The sequence below is a fragment of the Ovis canadensis genome, chromosome 19 (assembly GCF_042477335.2).
Source record: "Ovis canadensis isolate MfBH-ARS-UI-01 breed Bighorn chromosome 19, ARS-UI_OviCan_v2, whole genome shotgun sequence".
NCBI lineage: Eukaryota > Metazoa > Chordata > Mammalia > Artiodactyla > Bovidae > Ovis > Ovis canadensis.
Window position 1 is genome coordinate 28,599,338 of NC_091263.1, and position 25,017 is coordinate 28,624,354.

The 25,017-nt window shown below is 41.8% G+C and overlaps 1 protein-coding gene across 4 annotated transcripts in view; it reads right to left on the reverse strand.

Moving 5' to 3' along the window:
• ULK4 (unc-51 like kinase 4) overlaps positions 1-25,017 on the reverse strand; it is a 502,577-nt gene that overhangs the window by 137,778 nt on the left and 339,782 nt on the right. For all 4 annotated transcript variants that reach the window (XM_069560715.1, XM_069560714.1, XM_069560717.1 and 1 more), the window contains one exon: positions 19,035-19,133. In XM_069560715.1, the coding sequence (XP_069416816.1) occupies positions 19,035-19,133 (99 nt within the window). The remainder of the gene's footprint in view (positions 1-19,034; positions 19,134-25,017) is intronic.

The window sequence follows — 25,017 nt, forward strand, 5'->3', positions numbered from 1 at the left end:
CACATATATACATTAATCCTGAGCATATACTGAGAGAAACCATACTTCAAAAAACATACATGCACCTCAATGTTCATAGCAGCACTATTTATAACAGTCAAGACGTGGAAGCAATTTAAATGTCCATCAGCCGAGGAATGGATAAAGATGCGGTACACACTGCTCAGCCCTAAAAATGAAGGAACTGGTCATCTGTACAGACACGGGTGAACCTAGACACTGTTTATACAAAGTGAAGTAAGTCAGAAAGAGAAAGATAAATATCCCTAAAATTTTAAAGAGGGGCAGTTTCCTGGGTACCCTCTGTAATGACCCTCACTAACTCGCAAAAGGCAAATACAAGACTCACTATAACAAATGACAATGGGTGGAGAAGGTAAGAGGGACTAAGGTAGCATATAATAGTTTCTGCAACAGACCATCGTAATTTATTATGACCATCAAATAATGCAGAAAGAGACCTGAGTTTTAAAAAATGTTTTATAGAATTACCAGTTTAGAATTCTGCAAAAATGACTGTTTGCTGAATCCAGGATATTGAAAAATACCTGGAGTCCTCTTTATGCTAAAATAATCCCTTTCCGCAAAGCTTGTATTTAAATAGTAGAGGTTTGAGGTAGAGAATATACTCCAAAGGAAAACGCATAGGCGATAATACATTCATCTCTAAAAATGGATTTTATTTGCAATAAATGAACGGATATTTTATAGTAAAATTACCAAGCTAATAAAATTTAAAAACCACTTCCTAACAGTAAAAACTTACCAAACCAGGCAATTTTTACAACTGGAAGAAGAAAATTCTCTGCATAAAACTGGTTAATCATAGTTATGGCTTTATTATCCAGACAATGTGCATAAATTCCACATGGCAAAGTCTCAGCTTCACAAACTAATGGTTCATTTATTCAAAGAGACTGATCCAGAATTAAAATGAGACTGTTGGTCTGAAGTATTACGCTGTAGGATTCTGTTGCCCCTAAAGCAGCTGTCCTGGGAGGCTCTGCCCCTTGCACGTCTGTGATCTATGACGCTGCAGGAGACTCACTCGTTGGCACTGAAGTGGCATGTTTCCCACCGACAGCGCCATCAGGCCAGCTCACTTTAGAGCTACAATGAAATTGCTGGAAATACCCTGGGGTCCATTATTTCAGCACATTAATGAGGCTGTTCACAAAGAGAGTTTATTACAGTAAGAGATAGATGTTTATTAGATCAGTGGTACGATTACAGAACATGCTGTATGGGAAGGGCCTCTGGGAGCCGTAGGCAGGATAATTTTGCAGGCATTAAACAAAACAAAAACGCCAAACATTGTTATCAAAACTGTTACCTTCACTGCATCACAGTCATGGCTAAATATCCATACTACTAAATATCAACATTATTTTTCTGTTTCAAAAATGATGTGCAGACAGGCTTTCTGAATTTGTATAAAATCAAAAGTTTTCTTTTTTTGGGGGGGTGGCAAAAATAAAACAAACTCAGAGAGTTTACTGCTCATCTTTTAAATACAGTTCATTTCTAAAGGCACTTGGGAATTACATTTGGAGGTGGTAGCCATGATGGTCTCTCACTGCATGTTAATACATTACTGAGTAATAAAGATAAGAACACCACCAGTACGGACATGACAGAGAGAGAAAAGAACACAGTGATTTGGTGACAGTTACTACGTGCCAAGTGCTGTGACAAGAGTTCTTCACACATTGTTCCTTTAGTTTTCCTAAAACCCCATGAGGTGTTAAAATTTCCTCCTTTTTTTTTTTTACGGAAATGGAGACTTACTAACTTGCCCAAAGCCTTTCATCTGGTAACCAGTGAAGCCAGGTCAACCACAATTAAATGAATGGGTGTTCAGAGATGACCCAACTGCATCACGGAAATACCAGGTATCTTGCCAAACAGCCTCATGTGCACGTGTGTTCACTGTGTCCAACTCTTTTGGGACCCTATGGACTGTATTCCACCAGGCTCCTTTGTCCATAGAATTTTTCCAGGCAAGAATCCTGGAGTCGGTTGCCATTTCCTCCTCCAGGAGATCTTCCTGACTCAGGGACCTAACCCGGGTCTCCTGCTTCTCCTGCACTGGCGGGCACATTCTTTTCCACTGTGCCACCCCAGACAGCCTCACATGAACTGTCAAATCAGTCAGCTAATACAGTTCTGTTTCTCCCTTTAAGAGATGTAACCATTTCCTTTTTTGTTGCTAGTATCTATTAACACAGAGTTCAGTATCACTAGGCTATTAGCCCCATGGAAGACAAAGCAATAGTGGTTTCCACAGTTTAAAAATCTAGCATACACTGTAGGAGGCCTAGACATTAAAGACCAACATTGACAAAGTAAAATGCAACCAGTATGACACTGAAGTAGATATAAAGTACATACACGCACGCACGCACGCGCGCACACACACACACACACACACACACACGTCAAGTTATGTTATCCATAACACCTCTTGACTTTAAATGGAGTTTTCATCATCCCCCCCAAATGTCTTGATCATGACTGTTTCTGTCTGATGAATCAGTGGAGAAAAGCTGTCTTTTCACACTGAAAATGCTAGTTTCTCTGGAGGATCACACAATGCAAAAAGGAAGGCTCTTCTGCCAATCCCTGGGCGAGGTGGGCGGGGTGGGTGGGGGTTTGGCCGTATCAGAACAGCTCTCCTGCTTGGCGGCTACTACTTGCCTTCTTTCCTGTGCTATAAAAGAATCAGTATGGTTCCATCCCCTTTAGTTTTATTAGGAAGATATCCAATTAGGTCAAAGAGATGCTATTTTTCACAGGACATGTTTTCCTACTGTCTCTTAGAACACAAACTACTCCCAATTATGCAATGATTGTGGTTCAAAGAACAAACAGAACCAACTGTATTCAAAGAAATGGTATTTTCATAGGATATATGTAGGTGCTACCCCCACTAACCTAACAATTATATGCCAAAGGTTAAAAAACAAAATCTTAATAGTATGTGATGTTTGAAATCTTTTACAAATATACTACCACACAGATGTCCACCCTACTCCTAACAACAAAATAATAACCCTGCTGCTGCTGCTGCTAAGTCGCTTCAGTCGTGTCTGACTCTGTGCGACCCCATAGACGGCAGACCACCAGGCTCCCCCATCCCTCAGATTCTCCAGGCAAGAACACTGGAGTGGGTTGCCATTTCCTTCTCCAATGCATTAAAGTGAAAAGTGAAAGTGAAGTTGCTCAGTCGTGTCTGACTCTTCGCGACCCCATGGACTGCAGCCTACCAGGCTCCTCCGTCCATGAGATTTTCCAGGCAAGAGTACTGGAGTGGGCTGCCATTGCCTTCTCCAATAATCCTGACTAAACCAAATACCAAAAGGTAGAAAACAATCAATCATGAAAGTACCAGAAGAAAATACAGATGAATATATTTATATTCTTAGAATGGGAAGACCTTTTAAAAGATGACATAAAATCCAAAACTCATAAAGAAAAACTGATAAAAGTGACTACTAAATGAAAACTACCTTTAGAGCTAAAGTACCAAAAAAATTAGAAATATAGAAAGAAAATAAAAGGTAAATATTTGTTATGACAAAATAATAAGCATCTTACTAGACAAAGAATTCTTAAAAATCAACAGAAAAGAGTAAGCTAAACAGAAAATAAATCAGCGAAGAATACACTAAAGGAATTTATAGAAAAAGATACACCAGTGGCTAACAAACCCACCAAAGATGTTAAATTACATTAAAAATTAAATAAATACAAAACACCAAAGACATACAAAATGACATCTACAAGAAAAGCAAAATGATGTAATTTCATAAAACTCAGTATCAGCAAGGCTGTGCGGAAATGGGTAGCCTTTCTTTTAGTGAGAACGAAACGGCAGTCTACCTTTTAGGATGGCAATGTGGCAATACATATTAAAATTTTAAATTTACAGCCTTTTCAACTAGTATATTAGACAGGCTTCTCCAGAGAAAGAGCCAACAGGAGATACATAATTATGCAGAAAGAGATTCATTATGAAGGACTGGCTCCCATAGTTATAGAGGCTGAAAAGTTCCATGGATTTGCCATCCAAGAGCTCGAAGCCCAGGAAAGCTGATGGTACAGTTCTTACCCAAATCCAAAGGCCTTGAAATCCCGGGGAGGCAACAGTGCAAACCCTGGTCTGAGCCTGAAGACCCAGGATCCAGGGGTTCCAATGTATGATGGCAGCAGACGGACATCCCAGCTCAAGTGCACAGCAAATGTGCCTTACTCTGCCTTTTTGTTCTTTGCAGGACATCAAACAGTTGAGTGATGCCTACTTGCATCAGTAAGGACAATCTGCTTTACTGAGTTTACTGTTCAAATGCTAGTCTCTTCCAGAAACACCCTCAAAGGCACATTAGAAACAATGTTTCACCTTCTGTCCATAAATTAAGATTATCAAATAATTTTTTTTTTAATTTTTCATTCCCACTTTTTGGCATCAGGTATGTGAGGTTCCAGCATAAAAAACATATTATTTTATTTTACTATTATTTTACATTTTGGTGCTTTATATTTTCCCAGTGTTAATGCTCAAAGTGTTTTGAACTTGATTTTTAAACAATTACTAGTACAGGAAAAATGAGGTTAGCTATCAAATATTCAATTTGTTTTTCTCTCAGTGATAAATGAAGAGAAACTGATAACTGGGTAACACATTGAATTGTCTGTATTTGCAGTGTTTCTGCATGATGGATTTTGTAATTATCTTGGTCTCCACATTCCAAACAGCTTTGAGGTTTCATTTACATGAAATGTGAGTTTCCTATTTTTGCCTCAAGTGTATCTTTAATTATGTGCGAAACCACACTTATTAAAAAAAAAAAAGTTATGAGCTGAAAACTTAACCCCCTTCAATTCACACTGACAGAAAAGAAAGACAGGAAAAGCTCAACCGAACAGTTTATACTCACATTTACTTCTCTGTAAAATGAGTGTTTGTCTACTGCACTTGAAAGCATATAGTCCAGCAGGCATGCTCTTGATGACAGATGATAATAGGAAGTGAATTCTACATGGCAAGTCTTTGGTGATGTCCCACTACTGTTCCTGAAGATGGTTCAGCTCCAAGGATAGACAGAAATTATGGAAACCTGACCACTAATGACCCTAGGGAATCCAATCAAAATGAAAATAAAAATAACAAATGGAAGGTACACACACAGGCACACAATCCGCAACAGAACACACTCCTAAGAAGTATGCTGCTGCTGCTGCTAAGTCGCTTCAGTCGTGTCTGACTCTGTGCGACCCCACAGACGGCAGCCCACCAGGCTCCCCCGTCCCTGGGATTCTCCAGACTAGAACACTGGAGTGGGCTGCCATTTCCTTCTCCAATGCATGAAAGTGAAAAGTGAAAGTGAAGTCGCCCAGCCGTGTCCGACTCCCAGCGACCTCATGGACTGCAGCCTACCAGGCTCCTCCGTCCATGGGATTTTCCAGGCAAGAGTACTGCAGTGGGGTGCCATTGCCTTCTCCAAGAAGTATGCTAACAAGTTCAAATCAGTCAAGGCTGATGAGTCTCAATCTCAGTCTCTTACCAGATCATGTAGACATGGCCCCCAAATGAGTCTAAAATTGTTAGGATTCAAGTGAGAAAAAATCCTAACTTTGAACTAAATATGAATACAATTACTTCCTGACCCAAGTGATACCTTACAAGTAGGAACATGGAACTGCATGCAACAAAGATTCCTGGAAAATATTTTTGGAAAAATATTACCTTTTCTGCTATGGATACTAAGTATTTTTCATCATCTCTTGAGTGAATTTTAGAATGATGGAAAGGGCCAGAAGAACTCCTCTGGTCCAACTACTGACTTGTAGGTGACAAATGGTCATTTCAACTCCCTGGTGAATCTTTCAAACAAACTGGATGAAAAAGGTACCTTTACATATTGTGTCAAATGGCTGTGGCGGGCCACTGTATAAGGATATGTTAGAGCCCATCTGCCCAAAATGTCCTGCTTGGGAAGGTGGACCAGGTAGTCATGCTCTTTGACAGTAATTAGAGAGCAGGCCCAGGGGCTGCTGCGCGTGACATGTCTACTCAAAACGGCATCAAGAATGGATTATTACTCAGCTCTAAAAAAAGAATGAAATATCGCCATTTGTAGCCAACTAGATAGACCCAGAGCTTATCTTACTAAGTGAAGTCAGACAGAGAAAGACAAATATCACAGGTTGTTGCTCATATGTGGAATCTAAGAAAAAGATACAAATGACCTTATTTACAAACCAGAAATCGATCCACAGACATAGAAAGCAAAGTTACAGTTAGCAAAGGGAAAAGAGGGCGGGGGGAGGGATAAATTAGGAATTTGGAACTAACATGTACATAGTACTAAACAGGTAAACAACAAGGCCCTATAGTAGAGCACAGGGAACTATCCTCAGTACTTTGTAACAACCTATAGATGAAAAGAATCTGAAAAAGGAATATATATATGTAGATATGAATCACTGTGCTGTACACCTGAAGCTGATACAATGCTGCAAATCAACTGTACTGCAATAAAAAAAGGAACAATATCTTTAAAAAGAATTAACTGATTAGCAAATCATGCTCCCCCCTCCAAAAATAACCTTTCTGTACATCAAAAAAAAAAAAAAAAACTTCACCTGTTTTCTTCCTAAAAGAAATCACTATTCTTATCATTCACGGATGCAACATAGGTGCCAAGACATGTAACTTACTGAGTCTCAAAGTAGAAGAACAGCATTTTAAAATTCAAAACGAACTTTTACGCTCTGTTGAGACATACCTAGCTGCTTATTTTGGAAGACTGAAATACAGTTTATTATAGCACTACAGGATCAATTTATTGCCACAGGAAATCCAACCAAATTGCTCATCGTCTCCACAGAACAGAACAGTATGTTGACCTTTACTGGCAGAATTAAAGAGTGAATCCTGTTGTAGCAGCTACTGTGAGAAACTCAAGAGCTGCAGAGCTGGTGAATATTTATGAAGTTTTCCTACTGAGCTGGCCACTGAAAGAGAGGATGGAGAGATACCTGCTTCTGAATCATCCAAGAAGCGTGGAGTTACCTGTCAGATCTGACTCGGATTTCAAATCCTAAATTTAGGAGGGAAAAAAAAAAAACTCACTGTTTACTAAAAACGATACAGTGTATTAGGAAAAATGCTCAAGATTCTGAAGCTAAAATTACACTCCAGGTACAATTCTCCATCTGGTGGAGAGAATGTCAGCTATCTCAAGAGAGGAAAGAGCCAGACCAAGCAGCTCCCTTGTTGAGCTTCCATGCCTCACACCCTACACTCTGGGCAGAGCAAGAAGACCCTTTGGTCCCCACTGGTGCAGTGTGACAGCTCCCTCCAAGGCCACCTTCTGGACACGCTTGAGTGGAGAATGCTTCCAAGGCCGAGGCTGAAAGTCTGCTGTTTTGTGCCCCCTCGGAAGGATCATTGTCCCACCTCATTACACTACACCCTTCTGTTTTTTGACTCACATCCTAAACCAAAATTTTAATTAAAAAACTTTTGAGAAATACCCTGTTAAATCTTTGGTATAAATCACCCTACACCCCTTCTTTTGGTGTCTTTTATATACACATACATACATCATGACATAAATCAGCTCGTATTACAATTTTGTTTCATAACTAGGTTTTGGCACTTGTTATATCTTATCCATGTACGCCACAATTATTTATTGAGAGCTTGTGGTGGCCAAGCATTTTGAAAGTGCTGGTAATGAAGCTGGGAAATGACAAGTAACTTCTAGTCAAGGCAGTGTGTAACCAAATTTTGCACCAACAACTGCATAAAAAGTGAAAGAAGAAAAAAAAAATTAAGATACAGAGAAATATCTTTGTGGACCACAAATGAAACAAACACATAGAAGCTTGAGGTTCAAAAGCTCTTAGAAGCAGCAACTAGGAACATCACTATAATTGGGGCCAGAGCCCATGTTGGGGCTAGGACAAAAGTCAGGCCCAGAATGTGAAGCGGAGGCTGGCATTCCCTGTCCACAAAAGGAAGCTGAAATAGCTGTTCCAGCCTTGGGGCTTCCACGAATACATGAAGCTGCTCTAGTGAAAACAGCAGCAACAGAACCTGTGCCAAACCCTCGACAGGCCTGGTGTCTAGATTTGTGATACATCCAGTATCACCATAATATGGGAATTTGGGGACCCAGAGCAGTCAAGGTAACCATAGGAAGCCATTAGCACAGAAAAAAGAAACAGCAGCCTCATACAGTGCAAATAACTCTACTCTTAATGAGTCTGACTGGGAAGGAAGCCTAAAATGAAGAAGACCAGCGACTACCAGAATCCATTCTGGAAGAAATGATAATAATAGAGAAACTTCAAAGGGACTTTATTTTTTCAAGCATAATTGGCAGGCAAAAAAAAAAACTGTACATATTTACAACATATAGTAATCAAGATAAGAAACATATCCACAAAGCTCAAAAGTATCTTTCCACCAGTGCATCACCATTTTGATTATAATAACTTCATGTACATCTTGACATGAGGTAGTGTTAAACCCTTCAACTTAATTTTCTTCCATAGTTGCCTTGGCTATACTAAGATTCTTTGTATTCCATGAACATTTTAGAACAAAGTAAACAATTTCTACAAAAACAATTCTCCTGAAAAAATTCCCAGAAACACAAAATCTTCCAAGACTGAATCATGAAGAAGCAGAAAATGTAAACAGAACTGTAACTAGCAAGGAGGCTGAATCAGTATTAAGTGTCTGCAGACCACAGCAGAGAGCCGAGACACTCCCGGTGGAAGGAAGGCAGACAGACAAAGCCGGCTCCCTGGCTACATAAAGTCAAAGTGTTAGTTGCTCAATCATGTCTGACTCTGCGACCCACGGAATATAGCCCACCAGGCTCCTCTGTCCATGGGATTTTTCCAGGCAAGAATAATGGAGTGGGTTGCCATTCCCTCCTCCAGGGGATCTTCCTGACTCAGGGATTGAACCTGGCTTGCCCGCATTGCAGGCAGATTCATTACTGCCTGAGTTACCAGGGTCCTCCGCTACACCTCAAACACCAATTCAGCTGCGCATGCCAGATGCCAACTGAGATAATGTGATTTTTAAAGTCTATTTTTCCTTTTATTTATTTATATTTTTGGCCACACCCTGCAGCTTACAGGATCTTAGTGCCCCAAACACTTCAGGGTTTCACTAATGAATTATGTCAAACATTTTAAAAAGAACTACTACTAATTCTTCTCAAACTTTTCCCAAATTTTAAAAAGAAGGGAACATCTAACATATTCCATGAGTCCAGCATTATCCTGATTCTAAATCCAGAAAAAGACATTATAAAAAATAGAACTACAGATGACTAACCCTGATGATCCCTGATGTAAAACTCTTCAACAAAATTTTGGAAAACCAAACTCATCAGCATATTAAAAGTATCAAATGCCATGAACAAGCGGGCTTTACTCCTGGAACGCAAGGATGGTTAGGTATATGAAAAAAATCAAAATAATACACAGCAATATTACCCAAAGCAATCTACAGATTTGATGCAATCCTTCTCAAAATCCCAATAAAGTTTTTTGCAGAAATAGAAAACCCCATCCAAAAATCCATATGTAACTTCAAATGACCCAAAACAGCCAAACAATCTTGAAAAGGGAGAACACAGCTAGACTTCTAGATTTTGAAATTTACTCCACAATGATCAAACACATGTGGTAACAGCATGAAGACTGACATACAGACCAACAAAAGAGAGATTCCAGAAATAAACCCCCATGCTGCTGCTGCTAAGTCGTTTCAGTCGTGTCCGACTCTGTACGACCCCATAGACCGCAGCCCACCAGACTCTGCCGTCCCTGGGATTCTCCAGGCAAGAACACTGGAGTGGGTTGCCATTTCCTTCTCCAATGCATGAAAGTGAAAAGTGAAAGTGAAGTCATTCAGTTGTGTCCGACTCCCAGCGACCCCATGGGCTGCAGCCCACCAGGCTCCTCCATCCATGGGATTTTCCAGGCAAGAGTACTAGAGTGGGGTGCCATTGCCTTCTCCGAATAAGCCCCCATTTGTTGAAAAGATTGTTTTTTCCCATTAAATGGTCTTCATACCTTTGTTAAAAATTATTTAACTACATATATGGGGGTTTATTATATATAGTTAAATAATTTTTAACAAGGGTATGAAGACCATTTAATGGGAAAACTCAATCTTTTCAACAAATGGTTCTGAGAAAACTGGATATGCACAGTCAAAAGAATGAAGTTGGACCCTTATCTAACACCACACACAAATATAAACTCAAAGTTAATGAAACACCTAAATGTAAGACCTAAAACTGTAAAATTCTTAGAAGAAACATAGGGAAAAAATTCATGATACCAGATTTGGCAATGACTTCTTGGATATGACACAAAACGTACAGGCAACAAATGAGAAATTGGGCAAATCATGAAAACTTATGAAAAGTTTTTAAAACCGTCCATCAAAAGACAGTATCAGCAGAGTAAAAAGGCAATCCACAGAATGTCATAAAGTATTTTCATAACATGTTTGATAATGGATTAACATTCAGAATATACAGGGAATTTCTTATACTCAACAACAAAAAAACAACATAATTAAAAACTGGGCAAAGAACTTGATTAGAATAACCATAGGATCTAGTAATTTCATTTCTGACTATAGTCAAAAAAGTTGGTGCAGAGTCTCCAAAAGATATTTGTACATCCATGTTCGCAGTAGCGTTATTCACGATAGCTAAAACTGGAAAGCCACCCAAGTGTGTCCAGCAACAGATGAATAAGCAAAATGTGGCCTAGACATACAGTAGAATATTATTCAACCTTAAAAAGGGAGGAAATTCTGACGTATGCTAATACTGATGAACCTCAAGGATATTATGACAAAAGAAATAAGCCATTCACAAACTGACAAATGTTATATGACTCTACTTATATGAGGTGATTAAAATAGTCAAAATCAGAGACAGAAAATAGAATGGTGGTTGATAAGGGCTGTGAGGAGTGGGGATTGGACAGTTATTATTTAGTAGGTAGAATTTAAGTTTAAAAGATGAGAAGAATTACAGAGGTGGTTATGGCTGCACAACATTATGAATGCATTTAATTCCAGTGAACTATACACTTAAAATGATTGAGAGGGTAAATTTTGCTCTTCTTCCTTGCCCTAAATTATATAGTTAGTTATTCCCTCCACAGGCCCCATGGAACTTAGAAGTATAGTACAATATTTTCTACACTGCCCTGATTCAACATTCAAAAAACTATATCATAGCATGCAGTCCCATCACTTAATGAAAGATAAGGAAAAAGTGGAAGCAGGGACAGATTTTATTTTCTTGGGCTCCAAAATCGCCACAGACGATGACTGTAGCCATGAAATTAAAGGATACTTGCTCTTTGGAAGAAAAGCTATGACAAACATCTGCATACTAAAAAGCAGAGGCATCACTTTGCCAACAAAGGTCTGTATAGTCAAAGCTATGGTTTTTCCAGTAATCATGTATAAATGTGGGAGCTGGACCTTAAAGAAGGCTGAGCACCAAAGAATTGATGCTTTCAAATTGTGGTATTGGAGAAGACTTTTGAAAGTTCCCTGGACAGCAAGGAGATCAAACCAGTCAATCCTAAAGGAAATCAACCCTGAATATTCATTGGAAGGGCTGATGTTGAAGCTGAAGCTCTAATGCTTTGGCCATCTCATAGGAAAAGACCCTGATGCTGGGAAAGATTGAGGGCAAGGGAAGAGGACGACAGAGGATGAGATGGTTGGATGGCATCACTGATTCAATGGACGTGAGTTTGAGCAAATTCCAGGAGATAGTGAAGGACAGGGAAGCCTGGCATGCTGCAGTCCACAGGGTCGCGAAGAGTTGGGTATGACTTGGCAAGCGAACAGCAACAACACTGTGTGATACACTGGCATGTTTGTGGCGGCTCCCTGGTCTCATGCAGGAGGCTTATGAAGGGATGTTGAGGATCCTGTATATTATCAACTGCAGAGTATATGCTGGATCTCTGTAACTCAAAAATTTTTTGTCAGGAGGCTACAAGTTTACAAGAAGAACTGCCAGACATTTCACTAAAAAAAAAAAATTAATCCAGCAAATATTTTAGGAGCTCAATAGTGGAGATATTAGATGAGGACTGCAATCCTACCCAAGCGGCAGAGTCAGTGTTGCAGTGGATGAGAAAGGCATGGCTAATAGGAAAAGGATAAGCCAGGCTAAAGACTGGCAACTTTGGCATAAAATAAAGAAAAATTTAAGACCAGTTATCTCTTATAAATTTGAAAATACCTATGTTAGTATAGGGAAAAGGAACCTGTAGCATATATTTTTAAATAGCACTTAATTACCTATTTACAAAATTCATCCTGGAAGTACCGTCTGGCTTTCTATTTTTTCAAAAAAAATTCGGGTCAAACAATTACTTTTTTTTTTCAGGAGACACAGTGAAATTGTTACATCTCTGATTGGCCATATCTTATACTATAGTTACCAACTGAGGGTCCAAAGATCCCCTTGAAATTGTGCATTATGCAGAGAACTTAGAATATAGGTAAGCCTACGCATTTTTCTGGGAAGAGAGTCTAGAGTCATCATATTCTCTAACCAGTTCATACTCAAGACAGACTTAAAATCATCGTCTTATTCTTATAGTTCATTATGATTCCATAGGGTATAGTATAAGTATGGTTTGACAGGTTTCATATTCCCTGAAGGATAAGTATGCTTACGTTCACAGGACCCTATCTGAAAAGAACCTCAAAAGCTAACAAGTTCATTCTCCTTCCTTTAGGCAAAATACCTCTACAATCACCCAAGTCCAGTGAAAACTGAAAGTCTGCTTATTTTTCCCTGTGGGAAAGCAATTCCAACACCTCATTCTGTAAGTTATTACATTTTTTAACAACTATTGTAAAATTTATCTTTGGTCTGTACGTGCTTCAGTTGAGGCCCCCAACAGCTTTATGTCTGTTTTCCTTTACATTATACATAGATATAAATGTGTATTATCTTTTCCAGAGAAGATAAATTGAATGTTTCCCGCAGGCTATTTTTAAAGCTAATGACTTCAGTGATAAATATGTATGTATACAACAGAGTTCACATACCTTGGGTAAATGTTTGGCCAATGTACTAGAACCTAAGTGTGGTATTCCTGGTGGCTCAGACGGTAAAGCGCCTGTCTACAATGCGGGAGACCCAGGTTCGATCCCTGGGTTGGGAAGATCCCCTGGAGAAGGAAATGGCAATCCACTCCAGGACTATTGCCTGGAAAATCCCATGGACAGAGGAGCCTGGTAGGCTACAGCCCATGGGGTCACAAAGAGTCGGACACGACTGAGCGACTTCACTTCAAGTGTGATTAAGTTACTAGTAATAAGAGTTCAGAGTTCCAAAGCCTGGCGAAAATACCTCAGAGGACACATTGCAGCAAGAAGGGACTGTATCCATTTACACTCCCACCAACTGCACAAGAGGGTTCCCTTTCCCCTTCATCCTCTCCAGCATTTACTGTTTACAGATTTTCAGATAATCGCCATGCTGACTGGTATGAGTTATGACTTGCCGTTCCCTAACAATGAGAGATGCTGAGTGTATTTTCATCTGTTTGTTGGCCATCCAGTATGTCTTCTTTGGAGAAATGTCTGTTTAGGTCTTTGCCCATTTTTTGATCTAGTTGTTTGTTTTTCTGATATTGAGCAGTATGGAGATCTCTCAAAAAGTAGGAATAAAACTACCATACAACCCAGCAATCCCACTACTAGGAATATGCCCTAAGAAAACCATAACTGTACCCCAGTGATCACTGTAGCACTATTTACAACAGCCAGGACATGCAAACGACCTGGATGTCCATTGACAGCCGAATGGATAAAGCAGTCGTGGTATATATATACACACACACACATATATGTATATGTGTGTGTGTGTATATATATATGTATACATATGATGGAATATTACTCCACCATAAAAAGGAATGAATTTGAGTCAGTTGAACTAAGGTGCATGAACCTAAGACCTCTTACAAAGAGTGAAGTAAGAAAGAGAAAAACAAATATTGTATATTAAGGCATATACATGGAATCTAAAAAAAAAAATGGTACCAATGAATCTACTTGCAGGGCAGAAGCAGAGACACAGACGTAGAGAATGGAACAGTGGGCAAAGCTGGGGGAAGGAAAGGGTGGGAAGAACTGAGACAGGGGCACTGAAACATATACCTACCATGTGTAAAACAGACAGCTACAGGGGAGTCGCTATATGAAACAGGGAGCGCGGCTTCGTGCTCTGTGAGGACCGAGGGCTGTGACTGGGGAGGGAAGAACGGAGGCTCAGTGAGAGAGGATGTATGTATACTTATGACTGATTCACGTGGCTGTATGGCAGAAACCGGCACAACACTGTAAAGCAATTATCCTCCAATTAAAAAAAAAATTTTTTTAATCTTAAAAAACAAATCAACAAAAACAACAAAAAGAAGGGGCTCTCCTGTTTTTTTTCTGGCAGCTGTACTGCTGGCCAGAAGTGTGAAATGTGACGGCATCTGACAGTGACCTGACCTCTCCGTGGGCCCACAGTATGGGCCCCTCTGTGGCCCCCATCCTAGCCTGGCCTGTGATCACAAATCCACTGTTCCCCCGCACCCCCCATCCCCAGGGATATCATGCACTGCAGGCTTTCCAGGGCACTGGCATCCCACTTCCCCTGTCTGTCCTCTTCTCTGGGTTTGTCTCCTGTGATCCTCCCTACACACCCTCCAGGCCTCCCACCACCATCAGAACCCTGCTCCCTCTGTGTGTTACCCACTGGCTACGATGCACCTGCACTGTGAAGGGTTGCTTCCTGCTTGCCCAGGGACTGTTAACCAGCTCTGGCTGGGGCAACCCAGCAGATCTGTCCACTGTCCTGGGGGCTGTAGTCACACCATCTCCAATGAGGGCTGATCCACAGCCTGCAGGGAGAGGCCAGTCAGTTCAGTCACTCAGTCACGTCCAGCTCTTTGCAACCCCATGGACTGCAGCACCTCCTTGTCCGTCACCAACTCTCAGAGCTTGCTCACACTCATGTCCATCAAGTTGGTGATGCCATCCAACCATCTCATCCTCTGTCATCCCCTTCTCCTTCTGTCATCAATCTTTCCCAGCATCAGGGTCTTTTCCAGTGAGTCAGTTCTTCGTATCAGGTAGCCAAAGTATTGGAGTTTCAGCTTCAGCATCAGTCCTTCCAATGAATATTCAGGACTGATTTCCTTTAGGATGGACTAGTTGGATCTCCTTGTAGTCCAAGGGACTCTCAAGAGTCTTCTCCAACACCACAGTTCAAAGGCATCAATTCTTCAGTGCTCAGCTTTTTTCACAGTCCAACTCTCACATCCATACATGACTACTGGAAAAAACCATAGCTTTGACCAAACAGAACTTTGTTGACAAAGTAATATCTCTGTTTTTTAATATACTGTCTAGGTTGGTCATAGCTTTCCTTCTAAGGAGCAAGTGTGTTTTAATTACATGGCTGCAGTCACCACCTGCAGTGATTTTGGAGCCCCAAAATATAAAGTCTCTCACTGTTTCCATTGTTTCACCATCTATTTGCCATGAAGTGATGGGACCAGATGCCATGATCTTAGTTTTCTGAATGTTGATTTTAAAGCCAAATTTTTCACTCTCGTCTTTAACATTTATCAAGAGGCTCTTTAGTTCTTCTTCGCTTTCTGCCATAAGGGTGGTGTCATCTACGTATCTGCGATTATTGATATTTCTCCTAGCAATCTAGATTCCAGCTTGTGCTTCATCCAGCCTGGCATTTCGCATAATGTACTCTGCATATGAATTAAATAAACAGGGTGACAATACACAGCCTTGACATACTCCCTTCCCAATTTGGAACCAGTCTGTTGTTCCATGTCCAGTTCTAACTGTTGCTTCTTGACCCTTCAGGTCTGTCCTTCCTTGGGTACTCTCCCTCAGCTTTTGAATAACTTATAAGGTTCTTTGTAAATCTTTCATTTACTCTCCAATTACTGTTTAATGAGTCTTTATATTGAAATTCTCCTGTTTAAATCACTATGTGTTTTTTATCTTTTGGTGGGATTCAGAGAGATACAATCATAAGATCTTTGTGTTCATTGAGAATATTTGTTAACAGTGTATTCTTTTTTTTTTTTTTTAAATTTTAGTTTTTTATTTTTTAAATTTTAAAATCTTTAATTCTTACATGCATTCCCAAACATGAACCCCCCTCCCACCTCCCTCCCCATAACAACTTTCTGGGTCATCCCCATGCACCAGCCCCAAGCATGCTGCATCCTGCGTCAGACATAGACTGGCGATTCAATTCACATGATAGTATACATGTTAGAATGTCATTCTCCCAAATCATCCCACCCTCTCCCTCTCCCTCTGAGTCCAAAAGTCCGTTATACACATCTGTGTCTCTTTCCCTGTCTTGCATACAGGGTCGTCATTGCCATCTTCCTAAATTCCATATATATGTGTTAGTATACTGTATTGGTGTTTTTCTTTCTGGCTTACTTCACTCTGTATAATCGGCTCCAGTTTCATCCATCTCATCAGAACTGATTCAAATGAATTCTTTTTAACGGCTGAGTAATACTCCATTGTGTATATGTACCACAGCTTTCTTATCCATTCATCTGCTGATGGACATCTAGGTTGTTTCCATGTCCTAGCTATTATAAACAGTGCTGCAATGAACATTGGGGTACATGTGTCTCTTTCAATTCTGGTTTCCTCGGTGTGTATGCCCAGCAGTGGGATTGCTGGGTGTATTCTTAATTGTTCTCATTTTTCCTTCTAGTGTGTCTTATGGTTAAAATATGTTTTGTATACAATTCCTACTTATTGATATTCCTCTGATATTTACTGATATTCTCTTAACCTAATGCATGGTGAAGTGTTTCCAGAAATTCGAAAAGGAGGTACAGTCTCAATTTTCAGGATAGAGAGACAGATATGTTGCTATTAATCTTATTAAAGTTTTCATATCCTCTATGAAAGTGAAAGTGAAGTTGCTCAGTCGTGTCCGATTCTTTGTGACCCCATGGACACCAGGCTCTTCCGTCTGTGGGATTTTCTAGGCAAGAGTACTGGAGTGGGTTGCCATTTCCTTCTCCAAGGATTCTTCCCCACCCAGGGATCGAACCCAGGTCTCCCGCATTGTAGACCGACGCTTTACCATCTGAGCCACCAGGGAAGTCCACCAGGGGTCAATTAACGTTTTCTGTAAAGAGTCAGACAGTAAACATCACAGGCTTATGAGCTACAGAGTCCAGGTTGTAACTCCCCAACTCTACCATTGAGATGCAAAAGCAGCTGCAGACAACTCATAAATGAACTGTTTGTGTGGCTATATTCAATAGAACTTGACTTACAAAAAGATTAGCCCACACTGCCTCATCTATCAACCCCTGATCTACATTATCATTTTTATCTGCTTGATTCATCAAGCAATGAGAGAGATGGGTTGCTGCTGCTGCTGCTAAGTCGCTTCAGTCATGTTTGACTCTGTGCGACCACATAGATGGCAGCCCACCAGGCTCCCCTCATCCCTGGGATTCTCCAGGCAAGAACACTGGAGTGGCTTGCCATTTCCTTCTCCAATGTGTGAAAGTGAAGTTGCCCAGTCGTGTCCGACTCTTAGCGACCCCATGGACTGCAGCCTACCAGGCTCCTCTGTCCATGGGATTTTCCAGGCAAGAGTACTGGAGTGGGTTGCCATTGCCTTCTCCAAGAGACAGGTTACATCTCTCAATACTACTGTGTTTTAAAAATACTTTACCCTGTATATTCTGGTTCTTCTCCATTTATAGAGTTCTACACTCTGTATTTCACAGAAAAAGTTCATAGTTATAGTTTTCTGTGCATTTTATTCTTTACCATGGTAGAGTGCTTCTCTTCATCCTGATAAAGGTTCCTTTGCTTTGCGTTAAACCCTACATCTAATTTAGGAAAACATTTAGAAAGAAAATACCCAATAAGACAATAAAATTAAGACTAAAGATAAGTTTAAGAATAAATCTAATTGGAATAAATTCAACTGTTAAAAGAAAGCAAGTCTAAGAATGTGGCAAAGGCCAAAATCCACCCATAAGAGACATATGTGAAAAAGAGAATCCTAGAAGTTTACCAGAAATAGATTCTTCATCTGCTTTGAGCTATTTTTATTGTTTAAATCTCATATGCTATTGATGTAAGTATTATCCTACAGATCACATATTGCATCAGTTACATGTAATGAGAATGTTCTGAATCTTTTATACATCCATAAAGATAGCATGATTTGGGTTAGCCTCCCCTCTGTTCACTGGAGTCCCATTTGTATTTCCAAAATATATAAAGAGCTCACACAACTCAATAACAAAACACAACCCAAGCAAAAAATGGGCAGAAGACCTAAATATACATTTCTCCAAAGACATACAGATGGCCAATAGGCACGTAAAAAGATGCTCAACATTGCTAATTATCAGGGAGATGCAAGTCAAACAGATAATGAGATTGATTTGCTCCAAACTCCAAGTCCCCATTAGGTTCTTTTCACATACTATGTACTCTTGTGCAGTCTCTTGGGTGATTTCACTTATTTCATTCTATTTCTATGGAGACAGCAGTCTGCCTGCGCTTCTGCATTTTAGGGGAATCCTGCATGCCAAGTAACTCTAATATATCTTTCTGAAAGATAATTGATCCCCACAGTGGCTTTCTTCTTCCTTCTTGGAATTCACTTATGGATTTTTTTTTAACCTCACACCCATGAAGAATTTGAGACCCAGTCTTACTTAGATATCCACTTAAACAAATCATAAGTCACCTAGGAGTTAAAGCAGAAATTTAGTATTTCTAGGCTAAACACTGTTCTGACATTTCTTTTGGTTCTGGTTTGGAAAGGAAGCAAAATAGCAGAGAAACTCAAGATATCATGAGACTAACACGATCACACCCTCAGCAATGACCCAAGAGACGCACGAGCAGGTGTGTGAGCTCTTACCAGCGGGATGAGCAGGCTGACGAGGTCTGTGAGAGGCTTGCCAAGCAGCAGCAGGTCTTCCGCGGCCTGAGTGCTCCCTCCTGCGCCGGATTTCTGTGCCTGAACAGGTAGAGGAGAGGGGAAGGGGTCTTGGAGATCAGTCAGCTCGGCTACGGGAGACAAGGGCAACACCTGATGGTGGCCGGGGAGGTCTCTAACCGCAGGCCCCCAGGAGAAGTTATGCGCGGTCACCACGTGGCAAGGAAAGCACACGCTGCCTCCAGCTCAGGCCACAGAGCGGAGTGTGGGCGTGATAAACCAACAGCCAGGGCGGCCACTGGCAGGATGATGTTGACCGACCCTGGAGGGCAAGCACTTTTTCTTCTGAACCATCCTGAGACATGGTGAGGTTATCCCCATTTTTCAGGGGAGATAACTGAAGTTCAGAGAGGTTGAGTAGTGTGTCTGAAGTCCCACAGATAACGGATGACTTAGCTGGAGGATAAATCCAGGCTAAATGACTCCAGATAACACAAGCTCGCTTCTTCTGGGCACTTCTATGCACATTTTATGATGCAAACCAAATCCATTCTACTGTGTTTTCCATCTCTATATGCACACATCTGCTTGAATAACATCTAAAATGTTTATCGAATGAATAGGCTTTGGACTGGGGCTTCCCTGGTGACTCAGTAGGAAAGAATCCACCTGCAATGCAGGAGGCGTGGCAGGAGCTGCTGGTTCGACCCCTGGGCTGGGAAGATCCCCAGCAGAAGGAAATGGCAACCCACTCCAACATTCTGGCCTGGGAAATCCCATGGAGAGAGGAACCTGGTGGGCTACAGCCCATGGGGTCGCAGAGTTGGACATGACTGAGTGACTAAGCAACATCAATAAGACTTTGGACTACTGCATGAAGAGGCTCAGATACGGGTCCACAGTGCTTAGGAAGAATGCAAGGAAAGAAGAATTGAGAAAGGAGTGGCTTTAAGGATGTCTTTCCCCAGGAGCTTTATATAAACTGTCTCATTCTACAGGAGATTTCTATGAGAGATGAGTAATTTTAAACTGAGAGAAGTTACTGATTACTGTGTTTGCTATAGTACATACACATTTCATTTGTGTATACCCTCTCTGTTTTTAATTTTACTCAGAACAAAACTACTAGGTGATGATCTTTGCCAGAGCCTTTAGAGTAGGCTGTCCCACCTCAGGTCCCTACTCTGGACCCTAGGGCCCCTCTCATAAATGTCAAGGCTCCTTCTGGCTTCCGGCTTGTGGATGGAATCTGGGTTGCCTGCTTTCCTTGGTTCAAAAGGATATTATGGAAAATCAGACATCTGCCTTTTAACAGCTTGCACCTCTCTACAGCCAAGGGGGATGACAGTGATCAGTAGCTCGGAGTTTCGTCTCACCTCTCCCCTTCTCTACCTCAACCCCTGGCCTCTACCAGAAAGGTGGGACTTTCTCCCAGAAAACAGATTTGTAGCACTACCCTAGGTCTGAACCTTTGTGAGGCTTGGCTGTTGATCTTGCCTTCTGAAGCATGATGTAAGGCAGAATACTGACCTTTTCACATTAGCACATTAGCCTTTAGAGAAGATGACTGTCTCTTGGGAAAGATGAGGCAGTCCTGCGGACCAGCACCTAGACAGCGAAGGGCACCGTGCCACCGCTTCCTTTCCAAACACATGTAAGCAAGGAGACACGTCCACAAACACAGGCACACACTGTGGGACTCTCCCCACGCACACGGCCAGTGGCCCTCTAGGCCCTCCACAATCCACAGTCATTTCTTACTGTCACCAAGAAACATCCCAACCCTCCTGCCAGTATTTGGGTACCAACTCCCTGCAGAGATGCCAAAGGCTCCAGAAAGGGATTGCTACAGCTTTACACAGAGGGAGGTGCACATCAGAGATGCACCTGAAATTCAACTCTCCTCCCAAGGTACAGGTCCACAGCAGAAGGTTTGTGTGCTAAGTGCATCACATGCGGGGAGCTGAGCAACAAACCTCAAGGCCCAGCCAGCCTCTCGCAGGGTCTCTCTAGCTCCCCAACAGCACATACTCACTGCCAGCCTTTCGATTCCCAGATCCACGGCCTATGTGTACATGTTACAGAGGGATCTTTTTTTCTACTATTTATTTATATATTTGGCTATGCTGGGTCTTAGTTGTGGCATGTGGGACCTTTAGTTGCAGCATGTGAACGCTTGGTTGCGGCATGTGGGACCTACTTCCCTGACCAGGGATCGAATCCAGGCCCTCTGCATTGGGAGCGCAAAGTCTTAGCCATTGGACTATCAGAGGAGCCCCCAGAAGTCTAAGTCGCTCAGTCATGTCCGACTCTTTGTGATGCCACAGACTATGGAATTCTCCAGTGCATGGAATTCTCCAGGCCAGAATACCGGAGTGGTAGCCTTTCCCTTCTCTAGGAGATCTTCCCAACCCAGGGATCGAACCCAGGTCTCCTGCACTGCAGGTGGATTCTTCACCTGCTGAGCCACAAAGCAAGCCCAAGAATACTGGAGAGGGTAGCCTCTCCCTTCTCCAGTGGACCTTCTCGACCTAGGAATCAAACCAGGGTCTCCTGCATTGCAGGCGGATTCTTTACCAACTGAGCTATCAGGGACGCCCAGAGGGCTCTTTTAAGAGCAAGAAGCACCCCGCCTCTGCCACAATGTCGCTGCTGTTCTCCGTGCAGTGCTCTGCCTTTGCCTGTGGTCCCCTGACCCCTGTCCCCAACTCACTGCTCCAGGACCTGCTGGGTGGCAACTGACCCCACTCCTGGCCATCCTGGGTTCTTGGTGCCCCCAGCTGTCACAGCCTGAACAAGAGAAGATGGCAGACTGAGCCAGGTGCTACCAGTAAAACCTATTGCATTTGGTTAAGGACTGGAGGAGGAATATGAAAGAGGGAAATTTTAACAACTCCCAGGTTTCTAGCGTGGCAGGATGAGAGTGGTGGGGCTTGGGTGCAGCAGAATGGTGTGGGAGGTGAGTCCTGAACTCTGCTTTGGACATGCTGAATTTGAGGGGCCCATCGGGCATTCTAGTGGTCCCGTTTAGGAAGCTACTGGATATATATTAAGAAGGGATCTCAGATGAGATCCCCAGGTTGTAAACATATAAAACGTGGTAATGACAACTCGTGAGCCATATGTAATATTAAATGGGAATATATCAATAGCATTACCTAAAATGAGATGAAGGGATTCAGCTAACTTCTTGGCATTAAAAAAGGCCAGGGAGGATATAAACTTATTACATCTAACATTACTACATGAGTCTAGCACACAGGGGGCAGGTAAGAACCCACCTGCCAATGCAGGAGATGTAAGAGACACGGGCTTGACCCCTGGGTCGGGAAGATCCCCAGGAAGAGACAATGGCAACCCACTCTAGTATTCTTGCCTGGAGAATTTCATGGACAGAGGAGCTTGGTGGGCTACAGTCCATGGTGTTGCAAAGAGTCAGACACAACTGAGCATCAGAGCCACAACAAGGCATTTGTAGAGAACAAGAGACAGTCAGTTCTTCAGGCAATTGCTGTCTGATGTCCTAAGCAGGTTTAATTTAAGCATAACCAGCAGGGGTGTGGCCAGAACAATTCAAGTCAGGCCTCAGTGTGCTTCCCAAACACCATCACTCACATGCTTGCCATGCACAGATGATACAGCTCAGTCCCAGGCTGTAGTACCTCACAATTTCATTAAAAGAATGGCAGGCTTTACTATGGTAAACAGTATGAAGGTTCTTCAAAAAACTAAAAAGAGAGTTGCCACACGATCCAGAAATCCCACTCCTACACATATACCAGACAAAATTATGGATACACACATCCCTATGTTCACAGCAGCACTGTTTACAATAGCCAAGACGTGGAAGCAATCCAAGTGACCACCAGCAGACAAATGGTTAAAGAAGATGTGGTGCGTATATACAATGGAATACTACTCAGCCATCAAAATCGCCATCTGCAGCAACCCGAACAGATCTAGAGATGATCATACTGAGTGAAGTCACAGAAAGAAAGATACATATCACGATCTTGTTTGTATTTGAAATATAAACTACAACACAGGTGAACCCATCTGTGAAATAGAAACAGAATCACGGACACAGAGAACAGACCGGTGGTTGCCATGGGGGAGCGTGGGAGCGGTTATGGATTGGGAGTGTGGGGTCAGCAGACGCAAACTATTACATAGAGAATGGGCAACCAGCAAGGCCCGAGTGTATAGCGCAGGGAACCATGTTCAGTATCCAGTGATAAACTGTCACGTAAATATATGCACCTGAGTCACTGTTACACAGCAGAAATTAACACCGTATTATAACTTAACTACACTTTATTTTTTAAAAAAACAATGGTAAGCTTTCCACTGCACCAAAGGCGGAATGTGGAAACTGCGACAGTAGCCATGGAAACAAAGCTGAGGCGGGACTGGGGAAAGGGGGCAGGACCTCATCGCTGGATGGATGGCGGGGTGAGGTCGACAGTGAAGGACACGCACAGCAGGCGCTGGCATCTGCTGAGGAAAGGCCTGGAGTGATAAGGTGCAGGAGTCCCATGGAAAATGCCAAGGTGACTGTTTGGTGTAGGTACAGGAAGCACAAAGGAATGGCAGTCGAGGCTGGAAAATCACCCTGGGGCTGCTCATTCAAGGCCTGGAGTGTCTTGCCAAGAAAATGATCTTGTGATGAGATAAAGAGATATCATCAGTTTTCAAAGGGAGGGAGACACATGCTGAGGACCACGGGCTACAACAGACGAATGGCACTTGCATTCAACCATGAGACAGAAGAGGTGGCCAGAATACAAAGAACTGTACAGAAAAGGTTTTAATGACCCGGATAACCATGACGGGGTGGGCACTCACCTAGAGCCAGACATTCTGGAGCGTGAGGTCAAGTGAGCCGTAGGAAGCATTACTGCGAACAAAGCTAGTGGACGTGATAGAATTCAGCTGAGCTATTTCAAATCCTAAAAGATGATGCTGTGAAAGTGCTGCATTCAATATGCCAGAAAACTTGGAAAACTCAGCAGTGGCCACCACAGGGCTGGAAAAGGTCAGTTTTCATTCCAACCCCAAAGAAAGGCAACACCAAAGACTGTTCAAACTACTGTATAATTGCACTCATTTCACATGCTAGCAAGGTAATGCTCAAAATTCTTCAAGCTAGGCTTCAACAGTATGTGAACCAAGAACTTCCAGATGTACAAGCTGGATTTAGAAAAGGCAGAGGAACCAGAGATCAAACTGCCAACATATATGCTAGATCATAGAAAACTCAAAAATATACAATTCCAGAAAAATAAATGACCCAATGAAAAATGAGCCATTGAACTAAACAGACATTTCTTCAAAGAAGGAAAAGCAAGGGAATTTTTTAAAAAGACATCTCTCTCTCATTCATTGACTATACTAAAGCCTTCGACTGGGTGGATCATAACAATCTGTGGAAAATTCTTGAAGAGATGGGAATTTACCAGACCACCTTACCTATCTCCAGGACACAAGCGTATGCAGGACAAGAAGTAACAATTAGGACTGGACATGGAACAATGGACTGGTTCAAAATTGGGAAAGAAGTACATCAAGGCTATATAATAAAGTAACTCTGCTTATTTAACTTTTATGCAGAATACATTACGCAAAATGTCAGGTGGGATGAATCCTAAGCTGGAATCAAGAACGCTGGGAGAAATATTAAGAACCTCAGATATGCAGATACCACTCTAATGGCAGAAAGAAAAGAGGAACTAAAGAGCCTCTTGAAGAGGGTGAAAGAGGAGAGTGAAAAGCTGGCTTAAAACTCAACACTAAAAAAGCTAAGATCATGGCATCCAGTCCCATCATTTCTTGACAAATAGATGGGGGAAAAGTGGAAGCAGCGACAAATCTTATTTTCTTGAGTTCTCAAAATCATCGCGGACAGTGACTGCAGCCACAAAATTAAAAGATGCTTGGTCCTTGGAAGAAAAACTATGACAAACCT